General features: G+C 40.7%; 1 protein-coding gene across 1 annotated transcript; it reads left to right on the top strand.

The window, feature by feature from the left end:
* The first annotated feature begins 7,236 nt into the window (after positions 1-7,236).
* Positions 7,237-12,316, top strand: LOC133464411 (cytosolic 5'-nucleotidase 1A-like). Its single transcript, XM_061746360.1, has 6 exons — positions 7,237-7,461; positions 7,830-7,997; positions 9,779-9,908; positions 10,091-10,213; positions 10,384-10,568; positions 10,828-12,316. Exons 1-6 carry the CDS (start codon positions 7,345-7,347, stop codon positions 11,191-11,193), a joined length of 1,089 nt encoding a protein of 362 aa, XP_061602344.1. The 5' UTR covers positions 7,237-7,344; the 3' UTR covers positions 11,194-12,316.
* The last annotated feature ends 4,916 nt before the right edge of the window (positions 12,317-17,232 follow it).

The raw sequence follows: 17,232 nt of genomic DNA, 5'->3' as shown, positions 1-17,232 counted from the left end.
TTCATTATGCACTTCGAGAAAAAAGCCGAAATGCCGAGAAAAATGTCGAAATGTGGAGATTAATGTTGAAGTACAATTTCGAGAAAAAAGTCGAAATGTTGAGAAAAAAGTCAAAATTTCGTAAATAAAGTTGAAATGTTGAGAAAAAAAGGCGAAAGTTTGACTTTATTCTTGAAATTGTATTTCAACATTAATCTCCACATTTCGACTTTTTTCTCAAAATTGTATATCAACATCAATCTCCACATTTCAACTTTTTTCTCGACATTTCGACTTTTTTCTCGAAATTGTACTTCAACATTAATCTCCACATTTGGACTTTTTTCTCGACATTTCGACTTTTTTCTCGAAGTGCACCATAAAAAAAAATCTTTCCCTCTCAAATATTTTTTCTCCTGCATGGTCCTAATACTCTTCCGTAGTACAGGTGACTGATGTGTGGTGTACAGTATGATGGTGCCTAACATCATGGCCTATTTATTTTAAAACTATAACATTTTGTATAATTATTTTTTATTTATATTTCATATGGGACTATATTGTTTATTAAGACTTTAGAGGACTAGTTCCACTCACTAAAGTGGTCCAATTAATTGACTCATCTTTTCTAGCAACTTTCTGCAAAAAACATGGAATCCCCATGATTTTGAATCAAATGTTTAATAACAAAAAATAAAAAAAAAATACTTCCAGTTCACAAAAGCCAATCATGAGGAGAAAGAAATCGAGGACCGTAACGTTGCCCGGATCGGCGTCACCGGGGCCCCTCCCTGGAGCCAGGCCTGGGGTTGGGGCTTGCCGGCGAGCGCCTGGTGGCCGGGTCTTTGCCCGTGGGACCCGGCCGGGCTCAGCCCAAAACGGCGACGTGGGCCCGCCTTTCCGTAGGCCCACCACCCGCAGGAAGGTCCATGAGAGCCCGGTGCCATGTGGACTGGGTAGCAGTCGTGGCGGGGTGCCTCGACGACCCAATCCGTGGACCAAAACCCTCTCAGTAGGGACATGGAATGTCACCTCACTGGGGGGGAAGGAGCCGGAGCTTGTGCGTGAGGTTGAGAGATACCGGCTAGAGATAGTCGGGCTCACCTCCACACATAGCTTGGGCTCTGGAACCCAGCTCCTTGAAAGGGGCTGGACCCTCCACTACTCTGGAGTTGCCCAGGGTGAGAGGCGGCAAGCTGGTGTGGGCTTGTTTATAGCCCCTCAGCTCAGTTGCCATGTGTTGGAGTTCACCCCGGTGAACGAGAGGGTCGCTTCCCTGCGCCTTCGGGTTGGGAAAAGGTCTCTCACTGTTGTTTGTGCCTAAGGACCGAACAGCAGTGCGGAGTACCCGGCCTTCTTGGGGTCCCTGGGAGGAGTAATGGATAGTGCTCCAACAGGCGACTCCATTGTTCTACTGGGGGACTTCAACGCTCACGTGGGTAATGACAGTGATACCTGGAGAGGCGTGATTGGGAGGAACGGCCTCCCCGATCTGAACCCGAGCGGTGTTTTGTTGTTGGACTTCTGTGCTAGTCACAGTTTGTCCATAACGAACACCATGTTCAAGCATAAGAGTGTCCATCAGTGCAGGTGGCACCAGGACACCCTAATCCGGAGGTCAATGATCGACTTTGTTGTCGTTTCATCTGATCTTTGTCCGCATGTCTTGGACACTCTGGTGAAGAGAGGGGCTGAGCTGTCAACTGATCACCACCTGGTGGTGAGTTGGATGCGCTGGCGGAGGAGGAAGTTGGACAGACTGGGCAGACCCAAACGGATTGTGAGGGTCTGTTTGGAACGTCTGGCTGAGCCCTCTGTCAGGTACATATTCAGCTCTAATCTCCAAGAGAACTTCTCTCAGATCCCCGGGGAGGCGGGGGACATCAAGTCAGAGTGGACCATGTTGTCTGCCTCCATTGTCGACGCGGCGGCTCGAAGTTGTGGACGTAAGGTCTCCGGTGCCTGTCGTGGCGGCAATCCTAGAACCTGGTGGTGGACACCGGAAGTACAGGATGCCGTCAGACTGAAAAAGGAGTCCTACAAGGCTATGTTAGCCTGTGGGACTCCTGACGCAGTAGATAGGTACCGGCAGGCCAAGCGAGCCGCAGCTCGGGCAGTCCTGGAGATAAAAACTTTGGTCTGGGAGGAGTTTGGTGAGGCCATGGAAGAAGACTTTCAGTCGGCCTCGGGGAAAGTGAGTATGGAGTCCGGGGCCCTCTATTAAGGGCTGTCCGGTCTCTGCATGATCGGAGCAGGAGTCTGGTTCGCATTGATGGCAGTAGATCAGACTTGTTCCCGGTGCATGTTGAACTCCGGCAGGGCTGCCCTTTGTCACCGGTCCTGTTCATAATTTTTATGGACAGGATTTCTAGGCGCAGCCAGGGGCCGGAGGGGATCCGGTTTGGGAACCACAGGATTTTGTCTCTGCTTTTTGCGGATGATGTTGTCCTGTTGGCTTCATCGGACCGGGACCTTCAGCATGTGCTGGGGCGGTTTGAGGGTGAGTGCGACGTGGCAGGGATGAGAATCAGCACCTGCAAAACCGAGGCCATGGTTCTCCACCGGGAAAGGGTGGCGAACTTCCTGGTTCAAAAGCAATTAAAAATTATATTTTGTGGCTGGACGACGCTCTGGTTAAGGTCTGGTTAGGTTAATGCACCACTTATGATTGGTTAGTAGCGCTTGTGGTTTTTGCTAAAAATAATAATTTCACATCACTTACGCCACCTCCGTCGTCATGGCGACAGCAAACAACATGGTTAAATACTCAAATTTACGTTAAATACTAGAAAACACGGTTAAATACTCGCCGTCAAAATACTGTTAAAAATCATCAAAACACCATTAAAACACCATTAAAACACTGTTAAAACAGCGTTAAAAACATGCTTTTACAAACTGACAATACAAACAGTAACTTGCGCGTCAAAAACTCATAACTTAGCCACTATAATAAAGAAGAATATATAAATAATAATAATAATGTAATAATCAGGTTGCCGTCCAGCAACCAAAACGTTGCGATTTCACATTATTCAAACGTTGCAGTTTCACATTATTCTGGTGAGATCTGAAACAACTTCGCAACAACGAGCAAGCGAGTGATTACATTCACTGATTAAATATTATGAAAGTAAAATATATATTTCTCGCTAGAAATGTAGTCAAAATGCATTTTTATGCAGAAACTAACTCAAAATATTGATTTGTTTCACTAAAAAATGAGAAATGTCTGCCATGTTTTTTGGTGTCACGGCCAGAATCTTGAAAGTCACGTGACTTGGACGCAAAACGAATAGTCAGAAAAATGTAACAGTTATACAATTCAAGGGCTATTATTGTTACCCCTCTACGTTTTTGCACTTTGGACCAACGTAGGCAGGGTACGTTTTTATGTGAGACTGGGTTGGATAAGACTGTACCATTATTATTACCAGTCTATTGCATGTTGATGGTATAGAGTCTACTATAATAATGTGCTTTTTGAGTCCTTTCCACATTGCATATAATTGTATTTGACACTTTTCTTCAGTTTTTACAAATTAGTGAAACATTTTATAGTTTCTTACGGAAGAAAACCAAACCACCCCTCCCTGTAGATGAAAGTGAGTGAGGATGAATTACGATTTAGTGATGAAGAAAACAAGCAGTTTGCAACCCAGCAAAAAGGACGATGGAGACAGTGAGAATGATGATTGGCAGGCAACATCTCTGCAGACCCCTCACACCCCGGACACAGTCTGTTTGAACTCCTCCCCTCTGGACGGCGCTACAGAGCTCTGTAGCTAAAACCTCCAGACACAGAGACAGTTTCTTCCCCCAAGCTGTTGCTCTGATGAACTCTCATCACTCAGAGAGTCAGAGTAATCAACCACTGTGCAATAATAACAATAACAATAACAATAATAATAATAATAATAATAATAATAATAATAATAATAATAATAATAATAATAATAATAATAATAATAACCTCAATCATATGCTCTAACAATGCAGTGTCAGAGTAATCAATCACTGTGCAATAATAATAATAATAATAATAATAACCACAATCATATGCTGTAACAATGCACCTTTCAATAACCCTACCTCATACTGCTGAGCCTTTCACTTTAAAAAAAAAATGTATATAATAAGAGCTGTCATTTGTCTATTTAATGTACAGTGAGCGAAAATAACCGAGTCAAATTCCCTGCCTGTCTTTGTTTGACCTGACTTGGCCAATAAACCTGATTCTGATTCTGAAGACTATGAGCCAGAGAATGAGGGCAGAGGAGACAGTGAGGACAGAGGAGACAGGGAGGATGAAAGTGCAGTTACAATTCACTGTGGGTGAAAATATCTTTAAATTTGTTTTTAACCTTTAACTGAGTTGCATTGTTATCTATCAATGATTCTGGTGACTGTTTAGACTACAACTTGAGTTGTTAAGTTAAGGGTTTTACAATTATAAACCAAACTTTCTTGTTTTCATTCATTTCCACTACCATACAGTGCCATACGGCAACATTTACAAACTAAAGAAAAAGGGTTTTGATTGTTTACTTGGTATTTTCCAACTGGCATCAGAGCCCCCCACCCAGAGCAGTGGATAAAACAGAGTGGTGACACTTCCATTTTTCCTTCCTTTTCAATTTTTAAATTCATACATTTAATAGGCCAAAACATTGCACAGTGGTTTAAACACTGCGGCAGTAGATCACATTTCTGATTGACTGAGAGCACTGCAGTTGTTAAATAATAAAATTAAACCTCCAAAATACAACTTGCCTAATAAATTGTGAACAAAGTGTAGATGAATACTTTGTAGTGGTGTGTATATTTAATTTACACTTTTATTTTGTTGCCATTGATGAATATATAGACATTAAGATAGTGAATGCTCGGATGCTAGATTACTTTTTCTCACTCCTCTTTCTGTCTCCCACAGGTTTGGTTGATGTGCACAGAGGATATTGCTAGAGGATATTGTAATTAAGCTAAATTTTACACCGGATACGCCTCTTTTTTTTCAAATTGTTCCCCTTTGGAGAAATCAGAGTGGGTCAAACACTACACTGATTACATATTAAAGGTTTAATGGTCCATCCTGCCCCTTAGCAGGAAATGGCATCAGGCACTTTTCAGAGTATTCTAATAAAATATATGCTCATATTCTCTGTAAGTGTGTAAAAGGAGCTTGTGTTCCACTGTAAGAAATGTAGGACATTTGGTAGCCCCACCTTTGTTCTGCTGTCCTAGTGCAGGAATACAGTCTCTGTTAAACAAAATTGTTCTTCCGTAATGACAAACATATTTTTCTGTGATTTAAGAGCCTTCATACATTGTCGTTTAATTATTTTACTTGTTCTCACAGACACTTGCTCTTATTGTCACATTCATCATTTAAATACACAAGATTGTATTTGTGCCTCCCCAGCAGACTGCAGCATAAAACAACACACTTGACACCACAGACTGATAAACATCTGCAGCATCGTACTACAGATAAATAGATCTGGATCATAAAATATTTAACTGAAAACAATCATTGTCCAATGTAAGGGAGTATTAATACATTGCTTACATTAATCTTCTGTAGCTACACAAGAGATGCATTGCGCCAGATTACAGTTCAGTGGCTAATTTATCTGCAACCCATGTCTTGTCTAATAACACTTTTAGTTGTCATCCAGCCATTCAATACACGTGACTGACATTGATGTATTCACAGTGATTCAATGTCAGCTGTAAATGTACCTGTGTGCGGATTATTTTAATATTTACCGTTCAAAAGTGAGCTCACTGCTGTCTGTCCCATAGACCAGTGCTTCCTAAACTTTTTTTTGCCAGGCCCCCCTTTTGTACAGTACATAACAGAATTTTCGAGCCCCCCCCTCGACCCCAACACAGACACACACATCTTTTGCATTCAAATGCGACTGCAATTTATTTCATATATTGAACATATGTGCGAAAAAACTGTCCATCTCTGTAAAAATAGATTTTCAACCTGACCAGCTCACAGAGATTGAAACAACAACAATACAAACAGGAGCCAAAATCTGAACATTTGCTCTACAAAAATTACACCTTTAATCCCCACATCTTTTCAGTGATGTGAGTGGGCTTGCTTCATGTGTGCAACACATTTCTTTTTTTCCTTTTTACTGTACAATACAGTATGCATTACTTTCAACATATTTTTTTCCAAAAATAACTCCCTAATAGCTCCCTGAGGGGAAAAAAACAGCAGCAACAGCTAAACAAATAATCAAAATTTCAACAATTGCTCTGCAAAAATATCAGCTTTAATCCCCACACCTTTTCAGTGAGTGGGATGGGCTTGCTTCATGTTACAGATCCTCCCAAACCGGGTTGCAGGTGAGAGATTACCACATGCATAGTCTATAAAATATGCTTGTATGTGGCCTGTATAGAATATAGTTCCAGGATTGTTGGAAATGTTTTTGTATTTTGTGTCATACATTAATGTAACTTTGTTCACTGTTGATTATGGCACATTCATTGACAAGAAATTTTCACACTGGCACTCCATGTCAAAAAGGTTGCCGACCCCTGGTCTATGGCATACAGTGGTCCTCAACCTTTTTTCAGTGATGTACCCCCTGTGAAATATTTTTTCAGCCAAGTACCCCCTAACCAGCGCAAAGCACTTTTAGTTGTAAAAAAAATACCTAAAACAGAGCACTGTGCCATCAGTAACTGATTTATTAAACATAAAAATATTGCTGCTACGCTTCAACCACGACTCCATCATTGGTCCAAGTGATTGACAGGTGAAGCCAGGTGGCATTTGACAGGTTAGGTGGAACCATCCTGGTGTGGGGGAGACTAAGTTTTAGGATAATAAGTTGAATAGCCTACTCCTGAAGATAAAATAATTTTATGAATTTAGACTTATATTTTCCTCAATTATTTATGAAATGTTTATTTTTAAAGGATTTTTGCATGGATGCTACTTTTTAAATATATGTATATTTTAAAATCTCACGTACCCCCTGTAGTGCCTTCACGTACCCCCAGGGGTACACGTACCCCCATTTGAGAACCACTTGAGAATCTATGGCATAGACTAACATGACAGCAGCTTTGTTTTGGAACTTTCGGGGTTTCCATGAACCACGTGACCGCTCTGGCGGCGAGAACCAAAGTTGTCGCCACTCTGTTTTCTGCACCGCTCTGGTATTTTCCTCCGGATCCCCGCATGGCTCCCTGACTGCCTACGTCATGACGCATAGACACGCCCACGGGGTGTTCCTCCTTGCTACATTTCCGTGTAAGTTTTATAATTTTACAATTGCCTAGCTTTACTGTACTCTCCTTCTTCTTCAGGCTGTCACACACCCTGAAGCTTCTAATATGAGTGAAATAAAGTTAGAGGAGGCGGCCGCAGCCGAAACTAAGGGCGAGGAAGAGCAGGACTGGGTTGCAGCCAAAGCCTTTTTCGACAACCTCAAAACTAAAGTACCAAGACCGGTGAGTATCTCAGACGTGTTAATGACTTAACGACTTGGTGTTTTAGCTGATTCGGGAGTTGCATAGCGTCTGGGAAGAAAACACTCCTAGAGTAGTGTTCATTTCTCTGTTTGTGTTAGTGTTTGTCCATTTCCCTGCCCTAAGGTCTGCTCCAACAGTGCCCTCTTTCAAAAGCAGACTAAAAACTTTTGTTAAAATGGAAATCTAGTTGTTATTGTTGTTTTTCTCTTCACATACTTTTATCTGTTTCTGTTATTGTAAACCTGTAATTTTGTTTGTTTATGTATTTGAGCACATTGAGTCCATGCTCATCATGTGAAATGTGCTTTATAAATAAATGTGCCTTGCCTTGCCTTTCATCCCCCCAGCCCAAGCCCCGGTATGCCGTGACCATCGCCGTGTCCTCTCGCACCCTCTTCAACATGGTCGCGGAGAGGAAGGTCTACGAGGACCAGGGTCTGGAGAAGTACGTGGCTTTTCAGGTGGAAAATGAAGACGATCCCCTGAAGCCGGGAGCTGCTTTCCCCTTCGTGAAGGTACGGCACACCTGAGCCTGCTGCAGAGTCTCAGCAGGGCGTAGCTCTGTGGATGAACATCAGCATGTACAGTAACACCCGCATGAACAAATATCTCTGTTAGAGTTCAGTGACTGAGCTCAAGGTCTTGTCACACCAGGAGCCACACCTGTTGAGCAGGTATTTTGCTTTTATTACAGTAGAACTTCCTTGCAGTTGAAAGAAAACAAAACAAGATTAAAGCTGCAAGCAGTGATGAACGGGCCCTCGCACTCATGGCTGCCACGCCCCCCCCCCCCCCCCCCCCCCGGGTCACCCCCCCATTCCTAGGTCAATAATACTATAAAAAGTGCCTTTGCTGTTGTCACATAAAACTCAACTTATCATCATAAGCATGTCAGAAATGACACCATCCACGATGAAGGTTAAGGACTCTAAACCAGATCCAATGACACCACCCACATGTCTGTATCACAACCCGTTCAAAAGTTATAGCAGAAAATAGGGACTATCAAATATGGACCAATCAGATGAACGGGGGGGGCGCGCTTTTTGGCGTCTATCGTCGCCACGGTAACGCTTTTGACTGAGAAAAATAATGCCCATCGTCGCAGGATGGAGACACACATTTTGATGTATAACACACCTGGGTGCACGTTACGGTTCAGGCTCTGAAGCAGCTGAAGGAATGGCATAAATTGCGCCAAAATTACACGATTAATTCAAAATGGCCGACTTCCTGTTCGGTTTCGGCCATGGCGCCAAGAGACTTTTCTTTAAGTTGCGACATGATACAGGTGTGTACCGATTTTCGTGCATGTACGTCAAACCGTATTGTGGGGCTTGAGGCACGAAGTTTTCTAGGGGGCGCAAAACAAAAAAATTATTATAGTTACATACAAACTCTGAAATCATATCATATTTCAACAGGATAAGCCAACAGTGCTCTGAAAAATGAGACGCTTTATTGTCTGTCACTTAGCTTGTACCCCACTGGCTTTTTAACAACTGTTATGATAATCAGTGTGAGTGCAGTTTATGATGCATTAGTCATCCCTCACAGTCGGAAACGTCTCAGTTTGACTGTAAACCAGACCACATGGAGGGATCATAGCCTTTATTTTTTCCTCTGTCATTGTTTTTTGTTTTTTTCTCTTTTATAAAGTCACAATATAAAATCCTCTGGATTTGATCAGATCCTAAAGTCAGGTAACGTCATAATGAGTCATCATACCATTTTTTAGAGAGAGAGAAAAGAGGCTTTCTTCTGGTAACGTTTCCAGTCAAGCCGTTTCAGTGTAGTTTTCTTTTTCCGCACTTGTAGAAATGTAGGCACTCTCACTGAAAATTGCCCTCTACCCCTGTGAAGCTTGGTTATTGGCTTGAATGTTTTCCACTTCTAAATAACTTTCATCACTGTAGAATAATGGACTCTAAACGGCTACAAAGAGCATTATAAGCTATTCCAAACAGTTTGAGAGGAACATTTGGTTCTTTAAGGTTACTGCTGATTTCCTTCCTCTTTAGCATTGTGTTAACTCACACTTGAATGCTCCCATGAACAAAATGTCATAAATGTGGCTTTGTGTGAAGCGGGGCCACCCCCAGGCTGTGATTGGAGGAGCTGTCAACCGGAGAGGTGAAAACTTGTAAACTGCCTTGTGAGCTGCAGGGGGGGCCGAAGGAGTGGATGTGTTTCTCAAATTACTGAGTTTATGTAATCATATCAGAAAATAGTGGTAACGGCAGCAAAAATAAACGTACCAACTGCAACTTTAGGTGGAGTGTCATCTTTTTTACAGGCAGTGATGAATGTCAACTCTCGACTGAGGGAGCTCTACCCAGACAGCGAGGAGCTGTTTGACATCGTCCTGATGACCAACAACCATGCCCAAGTCGGCATGCGCCTCATAAACAGTATTAACCACTACGGTACGCTGCATCCTCAACCAAACATTGCTGACTGTGTAACAAGGTGACGTCTCACCTCATCTCATCATCTCAGTGCCATAACAGATAAAAGAAGAGCAGCACTCTGTACAGAAATGAACAGTAGTGTATTTAGAACGACATTTCTGTCTTTTTACATCTCTAATGTTTTTTTTTCCCTTCAGGTTTGACCATAGAGAGGTTCTGCATGACAGGAGGGAAAAGTCCTATAGGTTACTTGAAGGCCTACATGACAAATCTTTACCTCTCTAAAGATTCAAATAAAGTCACAGAGGCCATAGAGGAAGGTAAGAGTTACATTACTGTAAAACTTTGCTCGTGTTTTGAGCTGTCTTAATCAATTACATAGAAATCCTATATTTGCTTACCAAATGCTTGCACTTGTTTGCACAAATGTAAAGTTAATATAACAGACATTTGAGGATTGAGATTTCCAACCACGTCTCTTTTCTATCAGGCATTGCTGCAGCCACAATGTTCATGCCAGAAAAAGAGATGGACCTGTGCCAAACCCAGCTGAGAGTGGCGTTTGACGGCGACGCCGTCCTCTTCTCAGACGAGTCAGAGATCATTGTAAAGAAACATGGACTCGACACTTTCTTTGAACATGAGAAGCAGTTCGAGAATAAACCTCTGGCTCAGGTAACGGGGACATTTGATGCAGCTTCTGTTGTTCCTCATAAAATGATGAATTTATTGTTGTTTTTTTAATAACTAATTGATATGTCAGCTTGATAAATATATTATCTATATTTATAAACTCAGTTTGTAAATCTGTTTAAATCGGTTTAACCCAAAACAAAAGCACCTTCTTCTGATTCTGTTGATATTTTGCATTAATCGCAATTTTCCTATTGAGATCTGTTAAATGGATTTAATTTGATGCTCTTAATTCCTTCAGGGCCCGCTGAAGTGTTTTCTGGAGGCCCTCGGGAAGCTCCAGAGAAAATTCTACGCCAAGAACGAGCGTATGAACTGCCCCATCCGAACCTTCCTGGTCACGGCCCGCAGTGCCGCCAGCTCTGGCGCGCGCGTCCTGAAGACGCTCCGCAGCTGGGGCCTGGAAATCGACGAGGCCCTCTTCCTCGCCGGGGCTCCCAAAGGGCCTTTGTTGGAGAAGATCAAACCGCACATCTTCTTCGATGACCAGATGTTCCACATCGAGGGAGCCAAGGAACTGGGAACCATATCTGCACACGTCCCCTATGGAATCGGACAGAAGTACCACAAGGGGAAACTGATCGTGCAGCCTGAGAAGAAAGAGTAACCTCCGAATGATTAAAACACACAATAAGCAGTTTTGTCCCCTGCACTGGAAGAGTTTCTCTCCAGACCAGATTAATATGATGAGGGAAAGTGAGCCACTAAAAAAAAGTTACGCCAATAATTTTGAGGTGAATTGGTTCTAAAGCCTTTAAGGTTTTCTAGTATTCCCTTTATGAAAAGATATACTGAAGGAGATATAAACAACATAGTGTTTCACTTGATACCGTAGCGAAAGAAACCTGTTGGCATTTTTTCTGACCTTTTAAAAAGCTCACAGAGAGATTAAAAAAAAAGGATCTCTTTTTTTACTCCAGTTTATTTCATTTTCTTTGTATTCACCTTATATCATTTATAAAGGCTCTGGCTTTTATTTGGATTTCAGTTTTATGTAGGCAGCTTTTTTTTTGCAGATCTAATGAAAATAAAACAGCAGCCAGATCAAAGTGGCCACTTCATCATCATGGAAATGTTCTCGCACTTTTAATGGGACACATTTATATTTTGAAAGGGAGTTTTACTCTCAGGGTATTTAAAGGAACACTGATCTGTTTTTTTTTTTTTTAATGTTACTGTTCTTGCTTTTGATGTGCACAAACCTTTTTGCATGTGTCGCGTGGGAATTTTCACACTTTGCTTCTGCTTTTTATATCGGACTAAATGCAAATATATGTTTGCAGATTGCATGTTTCATACTGCAGAACAATCCAGTGATTTGCACACTTGAAAACAAGGAGTTGCATAGTTACATTTACCTGTCAAATGCTGGTCATTTCTCTGTATTTTGAACTGATTGTAACTGGCATTGTGGGAAGACAATGACTCAAGTTTTGCACCATTCAAAGCCACCAAATGTGTTTCAGTCATATGTTAAGTCATATTTGATAACATAATCCAGCCATCCATTTTCTACGCCTGCTGAACACTGTACAGGTGTACAGGTGTACAGGTGTACAGGGTCACGGGGTTGCAGAGCCCATCTCAGCTTATTTGCTAACATTGTTGCTAAAATTACTGCACAATTTTTTTCTATATTTATAGGATTTATGCTGTTTTATATACATGTAGTGTGTGTCATTTATATAAAATAATATTGTGTTTTGGAATATATTGTTGGAGTTTGAAAGTTTAAAAGAGAAAAACAAGTGTGATGTGCGTCCAAAATATAGATCACTATTTTATTTTTAATCAAACCCGGCTCGTGAAACACTCATCGTGATCGCCTACGCTGTTCAATAGGGAGGCATGTTTTAGAAATTAAAGGGTTAAATAAATTAGTACAACTGATTTATGTTAACTTGTCCACCCAATGTTTGTGTTTCATTTTATTTTATTTTTTTATTTTAAGTGTGCATGAATAAAATCTTAATCACTCTCTTAATCTCAATCTTAATCTTAATCACTAGCTGAACATTCAGGTCAATAACACATACTTAAAAATGACTACATTTTAGGCACATTTAATTTGCAAGTTTAATTTGTTTAGATGATTCTTCTAAATTGTCCACGGGTGTGAGTGTGAGTGTGCACGGTTGTTGGTCCCTGTGACAGTTGCAGAGGGAGCGCAACAGAAGACACAGAGCTCCCAGTTCATTTATGTCCTGAAAAAGGAGTTTGGAGAAATCCTGTCACAACCCCGAATACATCTTAAGTTTTCAAGTTGAGTTAAAACTTTGTTGATTCCTGCTCTTGCTTAAGCTCACCAATGACTGATTCTTAACTTAACTGGGTTAAAATTAAACCTAAAAGTAAACTGAAATATATAGTATACTAAAAAGATTTTGCTGAATATTCAACAGCAATCGTATTCGTAATCATCATTTTTAGTCAAAGTTTTTCACATTTTGTATCATTATAAAGATTCAGTCAAAAAATACTTCTCTTTCAACCACATTTGTTTTTTGTTTTTAATGTGTATTTTGCTGACTGTGACCAGCCACAACGTTCATGCCAGACAAAAATACGGACCGTGTTTTGTCACCTGCACTGGAAAAGTTTCTCTCCAGATAAGATTCATTTGATAAGGGAAAGTGAGCCACTAAAATGTAGATAAACAACACTTTTAACAAGTTTTAGTTCCTGAATTGGTTTTCTTGTACTTCCTTAAAAAAACATATAATTAATGTGATATTAACATCAAGAATATTATTAACTACAGCACAGTGTTTTCACTTAATTCTGTTGAGGAAGAGGAACCTGCTGTCATTTATTCTGACCTTTTACAAGGCTCACTGTGAGATAAAATTATCTCCTTTTTAATCTAGTTTCTATATTTTTCTTTGAATGCACTTTATGTTATTTAGATCAGATTAGATTAGATATACTTTATTTATCCCACACCGGGAAATGTACTTGTCACAGCAGCAACAGTATAATATACATACAATAAATAAAGAAATACAGACATTTATTAGGTTTTTTTTTAGTTTTTTTTCTATATATATTTTTATCCAGGTTTTTTCCCCATTTTATCACCCAGTGCTCCTACCTAACAGTCCTGGGCATTTCCATCCTCTACCAACCCCGGGAGGGCCCTGCACTGAGCTCAGGTCTCCTCCTTAACCTGAGGAGTGAGCAGGCAACATCTTTCACCAGACAGGGTGGGGTTTCTCCGGCCGGACGTAGCGCGTGGAAGGATCACGTTATTCCAGCCGGATCCTCCCCACCCCATCTGGCTCCCCGGTTGGCCAGAGGGGGCATGTATAGCCCAGGACTGTGTGCATGTTTTTGTGAGGGTAGCTCCCATTAGCTACCCAGGGGAACACGGGGAGAACATGCAAACTCCACACAGAAAGATCCTTTTATTTATCCATTTATTAGGGGTTTTGACTTGTTTGTGGCTTTTTTTTTGTTCCTGTTGATCCTGTTGATGTGCACAACCAACATAAAACACTTACATGTGTTGTATTTATATGAAAAAATCTATTGTATGAATTTAAGACTAATTTAGGAACCCCAAATATAGATAATCTTGGCTAATGACTACAGTGACCTCCAACACTCATAGCAATTCCTTTTGCTGTCCAATAGAAACCACATTTTTTAAACAAAGGATGGAATAACAAAGTATAAATGACTTTTCTTTTGTTTCCGTGTACACCCAACGTTTGTGCACAAATAAAATCTGGATGACTTTCATGAATGAAATCTGAATCCCTCTTTTCTTGTTTTATACAAATACAATTACATGACCATATTGACCAAAATCCACAAGTTCTTTTCTATCTGCCTTCTTTTGTTCTCCTGAATCTAAATGTGAATTTTGTTAATTTAATATTTTTTAGATGAAAGGTGTGAGGTCATTCTCCACCTCAGCTCTTTGAACATGTGAGCAGCAGATGGCGCTATAGAGCTGTAACTGCTCCCATCCTGTGTGTGTGTGTGTGTGTGTGTGTGTGTGTGTGTGTGTGTGTGTGTGTGTGTGTGTGTGTGTGTGTGTGTGTGTGTGTGTGTGTGTGTGTGTGTGTGTGTGTGTGGAGGGGGGTATATTTCAGGTTTAACAGCTCAGTCTGTTCAGCTTGTGCCAAAGGAGGCGACTCTTATCTTAGATGTGCAACATAAACGCAGCCACGCAGAGGCGCTCCTGTTAAGGTGGACTGGGATCTAACAGAGAAAGAGGGGGGGTCTATCTCTCACTAATGTTTATGTTTTCCAAACTACTCTATATGGTGAATAGACAAAGGGGATAATATCATCACACACCATCCTATGATGCTTTGAAAGATGGATAGAAAGATGGAAAGATAATTTACTTTTTTCATTATAACTGAGCTCCCTCTTGGCCTATTTTACACGTTCCAAAATACCCATACCAAGAGCAGCAAGAATATAAAATACAAATCATTTGGTTCTCTCTGAATTGTAGGCTACTGGAAGTTAAAAAGCTATCCTAAAGCTCCCAAAGGATCTGAGAGTTAGCCTCAGACACAAACAATACATAGTATGCAATGCATAGACTGGTGTTTGTTAGTAAAGTCAGTTTTTCAGTATTTCTGTCTTGATGGAAAAAAAGTAGCCAGATTTTTCCTTAATATCCAAAATCAACTTCTCCAACAGCCTGATTAAAGAAAAAAAAAAAGCAAAACAACAAACAAAACAAAAATAACAAAAACCAAAGCACACAGCTTTGGTTTCTATAGTTACATTTGACCTCCATAAAACCTGTATGGAAGAGGAATTGTTATCTAGACAGGTGCTGTAGCAGAAGCTTGGGTGGAGTTCATGAAACTTAATGTGAATCGCTCTGAAGCAACAAAAGTCTTTATACAGCTGTTTCCACCTGTCCTGGCATGTGAACGGACTGAGGTTTCCACCGAGGATTATTAACAACACATACCTAAAGCATGAATTTCAGGTTTCTGCAATATTTAATGTTACAACAGGTTGACATCTTATTTCAGACACAGTTTTGTTCTCTTGAGTAGAGTAAATCATGAAAATGCATTATTGTGTGTCACAAAATCATGAAAACATAATCCTGGGCTTCACTTATAGATTCTGCTGGTGAGTTGTACGTCTTGTCAGCGAAGCGTCTTTGCATTGAGCCTCGGTTCTGTCAGGAATCAGAATGAGTGCTTCCCTGGGATGTGGGACCGACCGGCAGTTGCCATGGATACTCGGTGCTGACAGCACGAGAACTGTGGAGGCTTGTTGAAGATATAATTAATAACAAAGGATTAGAGGCAAAGGTAGCATGGGGCTCAATATGAGAAAGCTCATCACACAGTTACTATAATTGGCATCCTGTGTGTGTGTGTGTGTGTGTGTGTGTGTGTGTGTGTGTGTGTGTGTGTGTGTGTGTGTGTGTGTGTGTGTGTGTGTGTGTGTGTGTGTGTGTGTGTGTGTGCCACTAGAAAAGTTTGTTGAAAAAAACACACTCTTACTCTCTGCTGCATTTATCTTCTTGACAAGCAATTTGCTCTGAATGTGTGCTCTTGGTTGGCGTTTCAGAATGTCTTCCGAAAGTAATTCTTTTTGGACCAACAGAACCGGGCCGGTGCCTCAATGCTGGTTTTGGATATCTCAGGAACATTTATTTGACATCATTAGAAAGCTGATATTTGTTTCATGAACGGTGACTCCAACGCTCATAAATTTGACCTGTTGTCTAAATAAAGTAGAGACAAAGAGTAAATCATTTGTAGCCACATTAGTGTCGCCTCCAGTGTTTAACAAAATGAATCGTAATCTTTCTTTTGACATATTAGCTGAAGTTCTTTGTTGCGCTTTCCAAAACCTAAGCAATACATCTTTTGTGCTCATTATCCTTTTAAGCCATAATCTTAAATTGAAAAGTGATATAAATCAAACCTAGCCCTTAAATGCACATACATTCTTCTTTTAAATAAATGAAGGAATGGGCAGACGATAAGAAGAAGAAGAGTATACCGTGAACAGATAGTGGGACATTTATCATGCACTTGAGAAGACATCAACATATAAATCCCTCACATGGCAGTGTGGGAATTTGAATTAAAAATGTCAAAAAGGAGTGGATAAGTGGTTTGCACCATTGACTCATAGCAAAAAGGTTCCTGGTTTGACTTTTTGTGTATTTTTGAATGTTCTTCCCATACTTTAGTGGGATTTATCTTGGTAATCTGGGTTCTTATTGCAGTCTAAACACATGTTTGTCAGGTTAAATGGTGATTATAACTTGTCCTAGGATTACGTTTGAGAGTGTATTGTGGTTTGTATATATCTGGTCCTGCGGTGGAGCTCCTTTCTGACAAATCCATAAACGACCATGTGTTACTGTCATTGTTCATAGACGTCTCCTAAATGCCCGCTATAGACCTGTTTCAGCTTAATGAAGGGGGGGGAGACAGAGAGGACCTTGAAGTTTGTGGAACTACACCATGACCAGGTTACATCCACAGAGTTACTACAGATTCTGAATCAGTCTTGTGTTCATTCTCGTTCTTTCTGGGGTTTTCTGGGGTTTAAGTCATCTCACTAATGGAAATCCCTGATTTTACCCTCATTCAGAGCTTCGAAAGTTGGTTTTGTTTATACGAAGCCTTTCTGAAATCATTCTGTTTTC

This window comes from Cololabis saira, chromosome 18, assembly GCF_033807715.1.
Source record: "Cololabis saira isolate AMF1-May2022 chromosome 18, fColSai1.1, whole genome shotgun sequence".
Lineage (NCBI taxonomy): Eukaryota > Metazoa > Chordata > Actinopteri > Beloniformes > Belonidae > Cololabis > Cololabis saira.
Note: the sequence above shows the minus strand (reverse complement) of the source record. Positions and strands in the feature narration are given on the sequence as shown.

Excerpts from the sequence above, each read along its gene's own strand:
- LOC133464411 (XM_061746360.1), top strand. The coding sequence starts at position 7,345 with ATGAGTGAAATAAAGTTAGAGGAGGCGGCCGCAGCCGAAACTAAGGGC. Across the intron at positions 10,214-10,383 it reads CACAGAGGCCATAGAGGAAG|GCATTGCTGCAGCCACAATG; the intron begins GTAAGAGTTACA and ends CTTTTCTATCAG. Across the intron at positions 10,569-10,827 it reads AGAATAAACCTCTGGCTCAG|GGCCCGCTGAAGTGTTTTCT; the intron begins GTAACGGGGACA and ends TAATTCCTTCAG.